This window comes from Pituophis catenifer, unplaced genomic scaffold (assembly GCF_029215685.1).
Source record: "Pituophis catenifer annectens isolate HBS135680 unplaced genomic scaffold, rPitCat1.0.hap2 SCAF_9, whole genome shotgun sequence".
Lineage (NCBI taxonomy): Eukaryota > Metazoa > Chordata > Lepidosauria > Squamata > Colubridae > Pituophis > Pituophis catenifer.
Window position 1 is genome coordinate 29,782,531 of NW_027256889.1, and position 16,894 is coordinate 29,799,424.

At 43.4% G+C, this 16,894-nt stretch overlaps 1 protein-coding gene across 1 annotated transcript; it reads left to right on the forward strand.

Moving 5' to 3' along the window:
- Window positions 1-526: 526 nt before the first annotated feature.
- On the forward strand, window positions 527-15,503 carry BSDC1 (BSD domain containing 1). The gene is made up of 11 exons (XM_070950185.1): window positions 527-673; window positions 1,711-1,771; window positions 2,736-2,852; window positions 5,721-5,888; window positions 5,983-6,037; window positions 7,166-7,281; window positions 7,711-7,779; window positions 7,945-8,029; window positions 9,868-10,392; window positions 11,393-11,499; window positions 12,914-15,503. The coding sequence occupies exons 1-11, from the start codon at window positions 600-602 to the stop codon at window positions 12,944-12,946; spliced, it is 1,410 nt and encodes a 469-aa protein (XP_070806286.1). The 5' UTR covers window positions 527-599; the 3' UTR covers window positions 12,947-15,503.
- The last annotated feature ends 1,391 nt before the right edge of the window (window positions 15,504-16,894 follow it).

Here is a 16,894-nt window from a genome sequence, read left to right on the forward strand (position 1 = left end):
CCTGGAAACTGCCAATGTAGAGGGGGGAATTCTAAGAGCTTTTCGAGCAAATAATTTTACCCTCGGCAGCTGCCGTAGCTACAACTGCCAGCCGACTCGGAAAGGACCATCGAGCTTTTCTAAACACAGAAGCCGTTCTCTGCGCTGGCTTCCGGTTCCTGCTACAGAAGCGGGTGGAAACCTTTTGCGAAAACAACGTGGATGGAGAGTGTCCGGAAAAGGTCGGCTTCTTCTGCTTGGAATGCAACGAAGGGCATCCGCGCCGTTCAGAATCCTTTATGGTTCCTTTTCTTTACCTCGGGTGGTAAAAGAGGTGCCCGGAAACGTATTTGTGGTTACGGGAGGTCACGGAACGGCCGGAAGCTGCGGCTGTTGAGCCTCGGGGGGGCGGAGCTTCAATGGCGTGTCAAAGGTCAGTAAATATTGGTGACGTCAGCGGCCAAGATGGCGGAAGGGTGAGCTCCAGCGAGATCGCCGGGGGCGGCGCCGCTGCAAAGGAGGGCGCCGTGGGCCGGGCGGGGGAAGGGAGCGAGGGCTCTCTGGGCATGTGAAGAGCGCTCGGCCCTTCTCTCCGGGATCTTCGCGCTCTGGTTTCTGAAATGAGGCGCTGGCGCTGCTGGGAGAGCCGGAAGATGAGCTGCGGGACCGCTCTGGGGAGAGGCGGGGGGCCGGGGTGAGGAGGGGGCGCCGGGAAGGCGGGCTCGGCGGGGGCGGGGCAGGCGCTGAGGCGGTGCGCGGAGGGGCCCGGAGATCCACGCTGGGTAGCCTGACCGCCTGGTGGTCGGGGAGAATGGCGGTAGGGGCTGGCGGCGCTGCCCGGGGCTGAATTCAATCCTCTTGGCCGGCTTGAATGGGCTGGAAACGGTTCTTTAGTCGTTCGGGCATCTGCTCCTTTCTGACATACGGTGAATTGGGTTTGAACGTTGCTTCTACTAGAGCCGCGTTTCTCAACCACAGCCAGGCTGGGGGAATTCTGGGAGTTGAAGTCCCCCCATCTTAGAGTGGCCGAGGTTGAGAAACTTTGGGTGAGAGCAGAGGTTGGCCCTTTCATGACTCGTGGACTTCAACTCCCAGCTGGCTGGCTCAGGAATTCTGGCGGTTGAAGTGGACAAGTCGCAAAAGGGCCAAGATTCCTCACCTCTGGCTTAGAGGGTGATGAATCCAGTAAGCCTACATTCTCAGGCTAAATTACCCAGACTAAGTTACATGCTGAAGTGTGGGCTCACTGCCTAATTTTCTTTTGTGCTACTAGAACAATTGATGTTTATTTTGTTTGTTGCTTTTTTTACACATGGCAAATTTAGGAAGCTTGAATTTGATGCCAAAACTAGTGTCATACCTTACAGGACGCAGTCAGTATCACCCTAGACATTTGTATTGTCATTGTCTTTAAATATTATTAGTTGATGTCCTGCTTTTCATTGCTGTGCCCCTCAATTCTAATTGGATTTATTTAGAAACAAACCTCGTTGAGATCACTCAAGTTTGTTACCCATTAAAAGAAAAAAATATTTTAATATCTGCTAATATCTCATTTAGGTTTTTAAAAAATCAAATATACCAAATAATGATTGCAAAATTAATTCGTACAAGGTCCTGGGGTATGATTAGGATTGTCGAAGGTACTCCAGTTGACAGGATTCAAGTAATTCACCAAATGTTAAAACATAGTTAGAAACTATTCAGTTTTATATGTTTCTCCTGTAACAGGGAAGATGGAGGCTGGTGGAGGAGCTGGCTACAGCAAAGCCTTCAAACGGTCAGGGACAAGGTAGGCAGAATTTTTGGAATTATGCAATAAATAAAGAGCAACCTCTTGGCCTAAAGGAACAACTTTGGGGGTGCTTTTTTAATTTTGAGGTATATTGATTGCTTGAATCCTTGAAAACATTATTTTTTAACTTCTGTATTCTGTCAGTCATTGGTTTTGCAGGAAAGACTTTGCTTGTTCTTTGCATTAGAATGGGCTGGGATAGGAGTCCAGACTTGAAACTAAGTCTGCTGGAAACTGCTTCTCCCTGATTTCTCCTCTCTTCCCCTCCCCCAAACTTCCAGATAAGTTTTAGAATTTGTTTGGCGCATGTGGCAGAGTGTTGGACTTCAAACGATGAGATGCCAGTTGAAATTCCTGTTTGTTGACAAACTTGCCAGGTTGCTTTGAAAAAATCACCTGCCTTTGCTTCATCTAGTACTGAAGTCTGGTTAATAATAGTGCCTTACTCATGATGTTATAAATCCAGTAATGACTCTAAGCTATTTTGTCTTTTAAAGGCTTCCCCCATCAATTAAATACAATTTAAAAAGCATCCAGAACTCCATCTTGTTGATGGTCAGATGCTTAACTTTAAAACATTAAAGTAGAACATGCTAACTTGGCTGGAAATGGTGTTCTCCATTCAGAGCATAAATCTTGGAATTGTAATACATGAGTACTAATTGGGCACTATTATTAATTTGAGCCTTTTTTCAAACTGGAAAAGTGTATTTTACTTAATATATTGGAGTAGAAACTGTGTAATAAAACAACAACTAAGCCATCCGATATCTAGTTTGATTTTTTAAAAGATTCCGTTGTATTCTCTTACTGGTCATGCATTGGAGTGATCAGAGTTTTCTGGCTCCACCATTGTCATATCGCTGCACCTCCTTGTTTAAGTAACAGCAATTGTTTGAAATTCTGCAGAAGCTCTGATTTATCACACAAGAGTCAGTGCACCCATTCTTTCTCTCTGCAGTCTACAGAGGCCTTGGAGTTCATGAAACGTGATCTAACAGAATTTACCCAGGTGGTCCAACATGATACAGCTTGCACCATCGCTGCTACTGCCAGTGTGGTCAAAGAAAAGTTGGCTGTAAGTAAAGGGTCCGTTACGGAGATATAGGGATGCATAGCAAGGGGGAAATACTTGTAGAGTTTATTTTCTTTTTTTTAAAGTTTTATTGGATTTTTATTTTTAAATATACATCAATCTGAATACATGAACAATGTGCCTCTGGGTATAGTTCATTTTGGTACAAACAGCCTTAATCATCATCATCGGGCCACTTGTACCATGTCTAAGAATTTTCTTAATACATCAAGAAATTGCAGCTTCCGGCAACAACACCAGCGGAACTGCAAAAAACGGTGCTACTCGGAACATCGTACATCTTAAGGTACTTGGTTGATACCTAGGATGCTGGCAGCAACCCATATCAACCATTAGCACCAGTCAATGGTATTTGTGATGCATTTTTGAATGTTCAGTTGACTGAGTTTCATGTTTAATGAATAAAGTATATGATGATAATAATACTTGTTACATTAGTCAAACTTATTAATCCTAGTATTGATATACATGTTTGTTTTAGAGTAGTTATTCAATATTTCAATGTTCCATTTTAATGCCAATGATATTAAGCATACATAGTAATACCATCTTTCAACCTCTAATCTTTCTAATTATTATATTCTATTATATGAAAATTATATCTGCTAATAGCCCCATTTCTTATTTCTACCTCTATTCTAGCTTCTAGTCGGGCCACCATTACTAATCCTAGTGTTAATACACCTTTATATATTAAAACATAGTCCTTCATTATTTGGTTCAAAGTCACAATACGCCATTCAAGTACCAGTCATCTTATTGTTTAAACATATCTAATAATACCATCTTTCAACTTCTAATCTTTCCATCTAACTATTGCTTTATATAAAAGTGTGTATTCTTATTTCTACCTCTATTTCAGTTTTTAATCAGGCCATCGTTATATTAGAAAATAATAATTCCTTTCTATCCATCATCTCTTGCCCGTTTCAATACTTCAATTCTTATTCATTTTTTGGCTTTCCTTCCATACTCCTCTCTTGGATCTTTGTCTCTATCAGCATCAGTGTTTTCACCATTCAGTCTAAATATTTCTTCCATCTCTATCCTCCTAAGTTGCTAGGTGCCCAGAGTGTCCACCCAAACCCCTATCTCCTTTTCAAAAGTATCTTATTCGAATCCATTTTTAAATCTCTTAAAGTACTTTTCCCTTTCTTTATTTCATCAGTCATTATTATCTTTATCGTCTTCTCCTTCTCCTTGTTTTGTTTCCTTGTTTGTCTGTTTTATCTTTTCCTCCATCTATTCTTTCTACTGTCTCCTCTCTTTCCTGGACTCTTTGATCTTCATTCATGCTTCAGTTGTAGCATATTTTCTATTTTCCCATTTATGCCTTGCATTAGGGTTTTTTTTTTTTTAAAAAAAAATTGATTTATATGCCGCCCTTCTTCGGAGACTCAGGGCGGCTTACAATGTGCTCAGCAATAGCCTTCATCCTTTTGTATATTTATACAAAGTCAGCTTATTGCCCCCACAACTGGGTCCTCAATTTACCTACCTTAGAAAGGATGGAAGGCTGAGTCAACCTTGAGCCTTGGCAAGATTCGAACCTGCAGTAATTACAGGCAGCTGGTCTTAATAACCAGCTTAATAACAGGGTGCCTTAGACCACTGTACTACCAAGGCTCTTTATCTCTCTGTGATTCTTTGTCATAATACCCCTAATGCTTTGCAACATCAACATCATATCTCTTGAAATCTCACTCATTTCCCCCTGAGAGAGCATCTTGTCTTATTAAAATAAGTCCGGCTCTTATTCAAATTCAAAAACAATATATTCAAGTCCAATGCTGCTCCACAGAAAGTTCAATAATTCTTTACATCTCATGATTATCAAGCAGTTCCATTTAAGTAGTCCAGGCAGCTTCCATGGTCAAAGGTCACTTTACTTTAGTTAAGAGTCTTCCTTATTCTCACAATAGAGTCACCAGTAGTCATAAAGTAAATAGTTATAGAACAGTAAGTATCACCACAAACCTCCAGATGAATGTTATTTATTTCTCATATCAGGAATTCCTAGACTTGTAGAGGTATGGTATATTTTCCAATCACCAGTAGATGGTCCTATCAGCTTAGGTTTCAGCATTGTTTCAAGTCTGATAAATTGATTAATCCAAATTTAATTCAATTTATGGAAGCAAAGTCAGCTGTTCAAGTAAATTCAAGTAGATAATTCCAGCATTTTATAATGACTTTCCAAAATAATACCTACCCAGTTTAAAAATCCAATTTTCTATGGTTTAAAAGGTCCTTAGCTTTTCTCCCTTTGGTTCCTTTCTTTTGGGTCTAGGATTTTCTCTCTATGGTTGTTCGTCACTTTAAGTAGTAGTTTTAAAAGTCTCTTTTCCTGGCTTTTCCTCTTTCTTTCTTTTTCTTTTAAAGTTAGGGTCTAAATAAAAAAGGAATCTTCTCACCCAGCTCCAGTCACTGTTCATTTACACCACTCCTGCACATTCTTTTGTTGCCTCAGCTGTCCCAGCTTCATGGCAACCATGATGGCTACCTCTTCTCATTGTGGATGAGAGGGAAGAAGCCTTGGGTGAAGCAGGAGAATTGCTGCTTTCTGCGACCTGCAGGGCGCCGCTCTTTTCTTCACCACCCCTACAGGATGGCTTTAGCTCCTTTCGGAGCCCTCCAACAGGGAGAACTCGGCGTGGGGGCGGGGAGACTCACTCCTCACCTCTGATCTCACCGTGACGTCAGCCGGAAGTCCTTTTGTTTTAATACCAAGTAGACAGTATTGCTTTGACATATAACTTCACTCTTGGTTAAACTTTGTAGGATGTTACAATCTCTGCTTCCTGTGGCTTAATTTTGTTTGTTTCATTATCTCTTTTTGTGTATGTAAAGACGGAAAGCTCTTCGGGGGCAACGGAAAAAGTGAGAAAAGGACTCTCCAACTTCTTGGGTGTTATTTCAGACACATTTGCACCCTCGCCAGATAAGACCATTGACTGTGATGTCATAACCCTGATGGCAACTCCATCTGGGACCACAGAGTTGTATGACAGTGCCAAGGTACATTGCAGTCCCTCTGACCCTAAAATAGAGCTCTCCCCCCTACTGTGAATTCCTCTTGTTCATATAATTTTACCTGTCTGTTCTCTTCCAGGCTCGGCTCTATAGCCTTCAGTCTGACCCTGCCACTTATTGCAACGAACCTGATGGTAAGTGGAGAGGTAATCGGAGGCAGGGAAGCTCGGAGTGGGGAATTACATAGAATTAAGTCCTTCTGGAAAATAGGGGAGCCATCTACAAGATAATGACTGCAATTCATATCGTGTTTTTAGTGTTCATAACAGCAAACAGCAAACTTGTTCAAGAGTACAAGTTGCTGTTACAAAAAACAAATCTTTAGCTCTCAAGTCTACAACAGAAAGATCAAGTAGATCCAGAGCAATAGATGGGAGGTTGGCAGGCAGGTGATATTATAATGTGGAGGTTGAGACTCATTCAGCCACAACTGATCAAAGCATGTTTGGATGGCTACAAGCAAAGTTATTCATGGTAAAATTCTGAGAAATTTGTAAAAAAATCATTGCAAGTGAGATCCAAGTTGCATTTTAAGTGTGTTTTGGGATTTTTTGCTATTTTTTTCCTCATTGCTTTCCCTTTGCCTGACCCCAGTGCCTTCCACTCCAATTCTCTGAATGGTTTCCTGGCTAGGAGATTGGAAAACCACAGGAAATTGGCCAGGCTGGGAATGGCTGCGGGGTTTGCTTGACTGTGGATGTTTGCCTCTTCCATCGCTTCCAAGCTGGAGGGCAGAGAGGGAAAATGTCCCACGTTCCCCTCTTCTGTAGTGGGTAGTGGTGGCGTGTGAACATTGCTGTTTAGCATTGAAGGTGATAGTATATTGTCTTCTGTGGTAGACCAAGCATGTTGGCAAATTTCTCGGTAAGGAAGACTAATGAATTAGGATTTTTTTATTCTAGGAAATAAAAGATCGAGTATAATAATATGTTTGTTTGCATATGGTAATTATGGAATTCACAGTACATCTCGGTCTCCCATGCCTCCTCTTTCTAGTATGCTTCTTTAGAACCTTGATTTGATCCATCAGACTCTTCCTGTTATTTAAGTCTGTAGCTTCCCGAACAAAGAAGAAAGATCGCTTTGAGAAGTCCTTGTCCTTTGATGAGAAGGTAGGGTTGTGGCCACAGATCCAGCTTTGCCAGTGGAGAAAATGAGATTTAGTTTTATGGGCTGAGGAGGCTTGTGTGATTGTGACTATTATCCTTGCTCATCTTGGCATAGCTGTAGTGGTTTGGTAGACATAGTATTTTCTCCTGCAGGACCACCTGAGCTATTTGAGGCCTGGCTTTTGCACTTCAGCTTGGAGGAGAAGAAAGGAGAGATATCGGAGTTGCTGGGAAAGAGCCCATCCATCCGTTCCCTCTACTCCAAAATGGTAAGCTTGGCTCCTTGGGTTCTTCCGTCTTTTCTTCAAGCCAACACAGAGAGGTTTGTTGCTTGAAAATATCTCTGGCATTATATGTTCCTTTAACTTGTTTAGCAGGTTAGCGTGTGATATGGAGGCTTTGGTCTCTGCAGAATATGCTGGAAAGCATTGGGATTTTTCATGCCAAGAAGCAGCAGAATTGAGGGAGCAAACTTCCTTTTCATCTTCTGGGTTTTGCTCTTAGAATTGCTGGAACGGCTTATTTATATGCAATCCTTTTTGTGCCCTTTGTCCACTCATGGGTCGTCCCTGGAGGAATGGTTAATGCACACATCCATAAAGGTGGGGTTGTAAATGTGGCTCTTTTGCATCTTGGGTTAAACAGAGGCAATAACGGTTTAGGAAAGTTTATGCTTTTCTTCCCTCTGATGGGCTTAGGTGCCGGGGGCTGTCTCCCACTCAGAATTCTGGCAGCGGTACTTCTATAAAGTGCACCAGTTGGAGCAGGTGAGTTTTCAGAAAAAGCAGGATTTTGCCCGGGAGAATGGGTTTTGCCCGGAAGCTGTGGCTTTGTGCGTGCTCGCTCGCTCCCTCCCTTGCTCTCTGTCCCCATTTGGCAGCAGAGCCAGTTGGAGGGTTGTTGACGGTTGTGTGCATACTCTGTCATCCTAGGAGGAGCTCCGAAGGGAGGCTCTGAAGCAGCGGGCAGACCAGAGTGTTCACTCAGAAGACCCAGGATGGGAGGAGGAGGAGGAAGGTAAGGGAACCCTAAGCTCTGACCATTCATTGAAAGGGCCTGGTCTTTTCGGGATTCCTGCTAGGCGGCTGTTCAGTTCCTTGCCTGCAAGAAGGTCTGCCCCATTCAGAGCTGCCCTGATGACTTCTCTGCAGATCAAAGACATGGAAGGATAGAATACAAAGGAGGGGGGGGATTGAAGTTGGCATCAGCAGAGAACGGCCAGGTAAGGTATTTAGGATACAGCCTGCAAAGAGTGGCCCTCCAAAGCCAAGAAAAGGGGGCAGGCCCCCAGTGAGTAACAGAGTCATTCGAATGCCTAAGCAACCAGGAAGAGGGAGGAAATGCCTGCCTCAGAAAAGTTCTTGTTCTGGGGGCTGCAAGGTATAGCTGGATCTTCTAGGCAACTGACCATCTTTCTCTTTAGGGGCACTGTGAGCCTCTCATCATGCCACCAAAGTGAGCAGAGCTAACCTTTTGAACCCGTTTGAGGACAGTCAGTGGGATTGAAAAGTAAAGAATTTTTGTCCCATAAAATTCCCTTTCCATACCAAAATTCTGGGGCGGGGGGGCAGGGGGGGCATGGAGAGGATGTTTACTCTGCTAGCTGCGCAACCCTCCTTTTTGGGTTCTCAAGCAGCATCGATGTTAATAGTGTCCAGCAAAGGTATCCAGCAATTGACAGAGTAATGGTGAAAGCCTGGTTTGCAAATCATATGCAGGCATCAATTGGCTCTTGACTTTATGAAATGTGTGAATCTCTTGTGGAGAGGCTTAAATATAGTGTTGATTGCTGATAATTGCCTGAACTAGTTCCTGCAATTTTCTTATCAAGATTTTATTTTGAATTGCCTTCTTAGGACTGAGATAGAATGAATGCGCCAAGGATTGTCCCGATTCGCTTCATGCCCTGAGGCTGCCTCATGGATGCTCACTACCCCTGACTGGCTCACAATCTGAATCTCCATTAGCTGCTGTTAACTATGTTTTACACCGGTGTAGCTTGTTCAGTACACCCGTTTTATAAATCTTGGTCCAGCATTATGTCTGAATGAAGCCAAAACTCTGGGTAGAATCAAGGAAAATAGTGTATTTACCTTGTGGTCTCAGTTATAAATGCAGGCAGATTTGGAAGCAGGGAGAAGGAATTCCTTTCATTGCTTGTCATGCCTCCCAAGAATTGCCTGCTCAGCCTCTAAATGTAGCAGTGACCTACCGTTGGAAGCAGCAAGAGAAAAGGTCCCGAGGGCAGAAATACTGTCTGGGAAATACTAGTGTCAGCCTTCTTGCTTGGAATTAATGTATAAAATTAAAGGTGCCTTGACTTTTGGAAGGGATTTAAGATCAGGAAGCGCGGGTAGAGAAAGAAAATTTCCTATTTTATTCTACTATGTCCAGGGAGAATGATACTATCGTTGGAGCATCATCTTGGTAGCCCTCACCTTCGCTTAGTGACTGTTTTAAATTACAATGGCACTGAAAAAATGACTTATGACTGGTATTCGCACTTATGATTGTCACAACATCCCCATAGTTATGTGATGAGAATTTAGCAACTGGCATGTATTTATAATAGTTACTGTGTCCCGGGGTCACATGATGGTCATTGCAATCTTTGGACAATTGAAGTCTGGGGGAAGCTCGATTCATTTAACGACAGCATGATTCACTTAATATCAGCAGTCATTCCCTTTCCTGTGGCAAAAACGTTGTAAAATCGGGCACAACTAACTTCACCACCACCTTACTTAACAAAGGAAATTCTGGTTCCAGTTTGGTTTGTAAATTGAGGACTACCTATGTTTATTTACCTCATTTTGTTTTCCTGACATTGTTTCCTATGTTTCTTCTCGACACAGAGGAATTTCTTGGATCCTTTTCCTCCTCCTCACAAACTCTAATCCAGGCAGAGTCTTCCCAGCCTGCACTGCCGGCTTCCCCCGTCTTGGCAGCAGAAGCCATTCCGACCCTGGAGGCCTCAGTGGAGATGTGGGCCACGCTGAGCCCCACCCCAGCAGAGGCGACCCCCTCAGAAAGCAGCGAGAGCGTCTCTCTGGTGACTCAGATCACAAATCCCACCGCTGGGCCTGCCTCCCCCTTACAGACTGGAGCCCCACTTGCAGGAGCTGGGGATGATTCCCTGAAGCTGCAGGAAGCTTGCAGAGACGAACAGGGAAGCTCCTTGGCTAAAGCAGGGAAGCCTGCACCACCTTCTCCTCCTCCCCAGGAGGACAAGGCCTCTTCAGAGCAGCCTAAGGAGCGTGCAGAGAGCAAGTCGGGCAACAGGACAGAGACTCTGCGAGAGGACGCACCTCTGGACTTGCGACTCTTCGAGCTCAATTCGGACAGTGGGAAGTCCACACCGTCCAATAACGGGAAGAAAGGTGAGGGGCTGGAAACCATGGAACTTGCCCATCTCAATTGTAAGTCATCATGATCATAAAGTGGGTCACCTACACGACGGACCCAGTTTTATAACCTTTCTTGTGGTCATTAAGTGAATGCCATGGTCCTTAAGCGAATCAACAGTTTGCTATGGCCAGTTTTCCCGAAAACCAGAAGTAAAAGCTGTGGTAAGGTCTGGTCATACACCCATGTAACCTTGGGCGTTCCCAGTGGTGGTGGGAGCACTCAGGGCCTGAGACCGGAGAAAACAGAGACTGCCAATAGGGCAAGAAGGGATGTTTATATAGAGAAATGACAGCTGGAATTGTTTCAGTGCAAGATTCTTTTCTTTCTTTTTTTTTTTTTTTGAATTTTTATTTTTTATTTTTAAACAAACATACATAAAAACATAAAACCATCTTCAATTGCACACAGTGTGTCAGTTGGTTACAAGTCTTTTGTGCGTCCTCACCATATTCATAGCTTACAGTTTACCTAAATTCTTGTATTATCAATCTAATATATATCTTTGTATTATTATCCTCATTAATCATTTGCAAGATCCTTTTCAAGCTTTGAGGATTCTGGCAAAATAGCCAGGCTGCTACATTTAAGAAGGTTGCTTGCAAGGTAGTTTTCATGAAGCTGGCATCCACTAATTGTTGCATGCAATGGTTCAGTGGCTGCTTGCTAAATGTTCATTGTTAGATTTCAAAAACCTGCGCCTTGGGTTAGAGTGCAGTACTACAGGCTACTTCTGCTGCCTGCCGACTGCCTGCAATTTGGCAGTTCATATCTCACCAGGCTCAAGGTTGACTCAGCCTTCCATCCTTCAGAGGTGGGTAAAATGAGGACCCAGATTGTTGGGGGGAAATAAGCTAACTCTCTAAACAGCTTAGAGAGGGCTGCAAAGCACTGTAAAGCAGTATATAATTCTAAGTGCTATTGCTATTGCTATTTTGCAGCGGAGCATGTGTGGTGTTTTCTTTCCTGTTTCAGGCTCTAGCACAGATATAAGTGAGGACTGGGAAAAGGACTTTGACCTGGACATGACAGAAGAAGAGGTTCAGCTGGCCCTTGCCAAAGTAGACATCTCTGCGGCAGAGGTAAGTGCTTGGGGATAGTCTGATGCAGCTGAGGAAGTAATGGGGAGCTTGCATGCTACCTTCTGTTTGCTGGACCTTAGTTGAGCGGAACAAAATCCATTTGGCATTTGACATGTGCCTTTCGTAAAATCTCATTAAAGGACATTTGGTTAGCATGGGCAACTCTTCCCCACTTTGGCCTGTTAATTTGAGGGTTTAGTTATATGTAGGATGGCAAAAAGCAGCAGCATTTGGTCAGCTTCCCATTTTCCTGATAAGGAACTGAAGTCGGGAGTGTGTCAGATGACTCTACTCTCAGACATGCAAGAGAAATGGATGTTGAATACCGACTGTCCATACTTTCTCTGGAGTCTTGTCCCCATTGATTATCTGACCGTCCATAAGAATTGCAGCCTTAAAAGGATGTTCAAAAGAGATTTTGGGGGGTTCCCACGTTTCTGTTAACAAGGGACTGGAAATTTGTTATGTTGAATATGTTATTTTGATAAATCACTATTTCTGAAACTTTGCAAGAACACTTTAAGATGTATTCCAAAATTTCCCAACCAATAATTATTTTTAAAAAGGAAAGCAGCCATGCGCTAAAGCAGCTCTCGGAATTTGCTTCTGGCCACCAAGAACCAGTGCTAGCCAAAATTAGAGCTTCGTATTTCAGAATCCTAAACAGTCCAATCCACCTGCCTCTTTCTTCCTGCCCCCTCTTTTAATTGGTACATGATGATTCAACTATATTGGCTGATCCAGGCTGAGGAGTAGATGACTTTTCCCCTCTGTCAGGCCGGTATTACAGAAACTCTGGTGGTCTAGAAACACTAATGCCAGGTGGGAAAAGAAGCTCCTCCCTCAAGAAAAGCATCGGCAGGGATGGAGCTCTGGGCTAGCAGTTCATTGCTCGACTTATCGCTAGTTGGATTTGCAAGATATAAATAAGCATGATTAAATTAAAAAAAGAAAACAGAAACTTCACTTCAGCATTGGCCTTGAGCTCCTATTTGGCTTGTTTTTCTATGTACATATGGCATGCATAAACACACAAAAGGAAGCTCAATACAGATGGGAAAGAGTTTCGGATGAATGTATGTATCTATTCATGTAAAAGTTTTTTCCATTCATATTGAGCTGCCTTTTATATTTAAATATATGCTCCTAGTAAACATTCTGATTGGGGAAATAATATCTTGAGCAGGTACATCAGTGAAGGTAAAGTGTGGGCAAGATAAAATTATAATCTTTGGTTAAAAATATCTTGCTTGAATGTTAAATTGGCCAACCAGTTTAACAGCTAAAATTCTTTAAATCATGATCCATTCTGGTACATTGTGGAATTCCTTTCCACTCAATCTCTTTGTAACCTCTTTTCTAAAATGATACCTTTGTCGAACACTGTCTGTCTCTTTCTCTCTCCCGTTTGCAGATGGAAGACGAAGAATGGGAGGACTGGGAATAACAAGGGGCTTTGTTCTCCATGGGCTCCTGGGACTCAGCCTTGCCCCTTCCCCCTTGCACCCGCACCATCCAGTGTGAATTAAATCACAGACCAACTGGTTCCTTTCTCTCCTGTAAAAGTGTTTTGGGACTCTGCGCAAGTCCTCTTTGGGAACTTGGGCTAGAACCCTTGCTCAGATCTTGACGATAGCTAAGTTGTACAGAGGGACTGAAGAGCAACGGTGCAATGGGTTTGTGCACCGGAGGCCTCTTTCAGACAGTCCCTCTCCCCAAGCAGAATGGATTTGATTTCATTCTCTCTTGGCATTTTAGAGTGGATTTGTATGGGGTGGGGTGAATTATCCCTGTTTGAGTGATCTTCAGAAATAATTAGGATTATTCTACCTATCTCTTTTCAGTCTGATAGCTTGCTAACTATGCCATGTTGTGTGTTTTGAAACCCACACAACTTCTAAGGATTTGAAGGAGCAAATCTCTTCGCTTACCTGTGTGAACTCCAGTCTTAAGAAGAAACTCTGTGAGGCATTTGTGGCTCCTATAGACACCCCCCCCCCACAAGACTCTTAGTGCCTGGTTTGGAATTAACTTTTGCATAAATGAACCCATTTCTCTTCTCCTATCCCCAAATGTAAGCCTGTCCATTTTTCCTGGGAAGTTAAGCACTTTTTACAAATGGAATTATTGTTCCGAGGCCATTATATAATCCCATGGAATATCTTGCATAAATTCCAATTATGGAGGGGGAAAGAGGCACAGGGGACATTCCTCCTGGGTTGTCACAATCATGGCTAAGATCTCTTTGACAGGGGGAGATCCAGTGGGGGATAGTACATCCCTTCAGCTGGTGCTCTACAGTGTTGCTTGGACTCAAGTATCCCTTGCCTCATTAGGAAGAGGCACCCTGGATCTTCCTGGAAGCATCTTCACTTGCCAAAGCTTCATAACTGTCTTCCCCTTGCATTGATGCTGTTGGGAGCATCTGTATATCCTCTTCCATAGATAGAAATCCTTGGGAAGGAACGTGCTTGTGTTGAGAGTTTTGGTTGTTCTCCACCCTTGTCAAAGATGCTTCCTTATCTACGTTCTGTCTAAATAATAATCTGTACAGCCATCTTCTCTTTTTCTTTTAGGGAAAATGGGGGGCAGAGTGGTGCTCCCCCCTTTTGATCTGCTTCAGATTTAGCTATTGCTGCCTTGCAATGGAGTCTGACTATAATTAAGTCTCACTTTAAAACTCATCATGCTTTAAAAAAAAAGGGGGTCCAAAAGGCAGATTTATCTTCTTGGGGTACAATATACCAACAAATGTTCCTCAACATACCCAACTGAATTTGAATGGAACCAGTGCCAGCTTGCTCATTGAAGTGGGCCAAGATCCCTGCTTTCACTCATTTGGGATGGATTCAGACTGGAGCCATCCAGCCTCCTTTTGTCCCAGTGCATTTGCATGACAGCAGCAGCCAGTAACTGACAGCTACTCTGACTGTGTCCAGACCACACCTTTCCCTCCCGCAGTGCAACGTTCAAATGGGTTCCCAAAGGGCCAGAGAGGAAGGAAGGAGTTGTTGCTGCTCTTCTCTTCCCTCTTTCTTGTTATAAGCAGCAGCTAAGAGGAAACCCCTTGAGAAGGTGACAGCATGTGCAGGGTTGAGAAGGGGAACATGGTGCCTGTGGATGCTGTTTGGTCTCAGAGTTACTGAGGAGTTTCTGATAAGATAAAAGACTGGCTTTCAGGGCTCCCCTGTGCCACCAGATCACAAAAGTCAGTATCTGTCTGAAGGATAATTGACTTAGGAGTCAGCCCTGAAACTAGAAGACATTAAAGAGGAGGAAAGATTTCCAAGTTGGTCATCCATGGGAAATGTGAGCAAGGATGTGATTCAGCCAGCACAAGGCGGCTTACTTTGCATGCAGATGGCCATTTGAAATTGAAGGAGCATGGGTAGATGTGTGGCGATCCATTAACATGGCTTAGTCTGAAGAGCTTCCAGCCGCTCTGATTTAAAATGACAGCTGGGATTTTGCTCCATGGCAAACCAAATGAAAGCTTGCAGTTCTGGAATAATTTAGTGCTTAAAAAAAACAAAGATATTTGCATTGTACAAGTTCCATCACTCTCCTGAGAAAACTACTTTTTGGATATAACAAACTAAGCTTTCTGGATCGGGAGAATATAGGGTAGCCTTAGAGCAGCGTTTCTCCACCTTCTGGGATCTGTGGGCTGGCTGCCCTTTGATGACACAGGCACCTCGAGATGCTTTGCCATCAACAGGGAGGGGTTCCCATTTGTTGCAAGTTGCTAAAGTTGAGAAACATTGCTCTGGGGTCTAATATTGGTGCTGGGAGACATCCGAGGGCTCCGATTTCATCTTAATTATTTTCTTTTTCTTGGTTGTGTGCAATATTATCTCATTTTTAAATTATATGGCATCTCCCTGGACTGTTTTCTAGCTGGGGTGAACAAGTGACTAACAACTGTTAGTTTTGTAATTACGACTTTCTCCTCACATTTTACAGATTTGCCATTAATGGCAATTAAAGAAGTTCTACAGAAATGACCATATTGGTTTTGTGATTCTTTTCTTTTCATCCTCTTAAGTTTTCAAGCAAATATCTCAGGTAGCCTGGGCCTTATTCTGTGCCAGACACAATGAGGGCAAGGAGCATTGCCAGAATGGAACTTGGCAGCGCCCAGAGGATTTGATTGATAGACACACTTCCTGATCAGCCAGCCAGAAGGCCAAGGCAGGTGGTGGTGAAGAGGCTCAGCCCCTGCAACCTGCCTTGCCAAGTTCATCAAGTGAAAGGGGTGTCGGACTACAGCTCTCTTCCAAAGCCAGCCGGACCATTGGCTGTGCTGACGGAAGGGGATGACCTCGTGGGACCAAACCTCTAATAGGTGCTACAATGGAAAACATTACTTTTCAGGAACCTTGCTAGCATTTGGGAGCTCTCCCAAGAGATTTGCTAGCTAAGGGAGCTCAAAATAATTAGAATTCAAACCATTTTGAATTTGAAATGCCCCATTTTGAGTGAGTTACTCTGGGAAACGGGTTCTTTTGTTAATTTGAGAGGGGGTGTCTCAACCTCTAGAGTCCTTTGCTCTTGAAACAACAGTTTGATCTGTTCCCCAAGTTTTCAAGATGGCCTGGTTTGCACTTAAAGTGGGGTTTCCAGGTTGATACTTTTCAAATTCAAAACATCTTGTGTACCACAAAACAAATCCTGGAGAGGCCATCGCTTGTTGGAACCCATGTTTTGTACAGCTGAACTCCCAAGTGTGAAGTTTCCGTAAGATGCCCCATAGCAAAGCTTTCAAATTGCCACCAAGTTCAGTTCCCGTCAGTCCCCAGGTTCTTTATTTCTCTCTTGGGGGGCTCAGAAAAGCTCTGCCTCCTACCACATCCTCCTCACTCATTCCCTCCAAGATATGTGGAAACTTTGGCTAGGAATCCTGAGATTTGTTATTTTGACCTATCCGGAAGGCACCAGGTTGGGAACGTGTTCTAGCAGCTCATTTGGATTACAATGCTGGTTGGATCAATAAGTTGGCTTGGTGCGTGATGGCACCTCCTTCCCTTTTCCAATTGGGATATTCTGGAGACCAATAGATGGCATGCTATTGAAGAACAGACAGGGAGGGGATCTACAGTCTTGGAATCCTATGGGAGGTTTCTTAGATTTAACATTTCAAAGTGATTCTGAGTTTGAGAAAGAAATTTCAGCAAGGGTTAGGATTAGACACCTTCACTCTATTTTTCTTGGCCTTCTGACTTATTTGAAACCACCTTTGCAGGCATCTTTGAATAAGGGCATGCAGTTCCTGATGAGGGGAATATTTAAAATGCCTCCCTTCTCGGTGGATTAAGGATAGACTAGAAACTGAGCATAACGTTAAAATATATGTGAGCATTTTGGAAACAGCCTGTCCCCTTTTATTTGGGGAGAA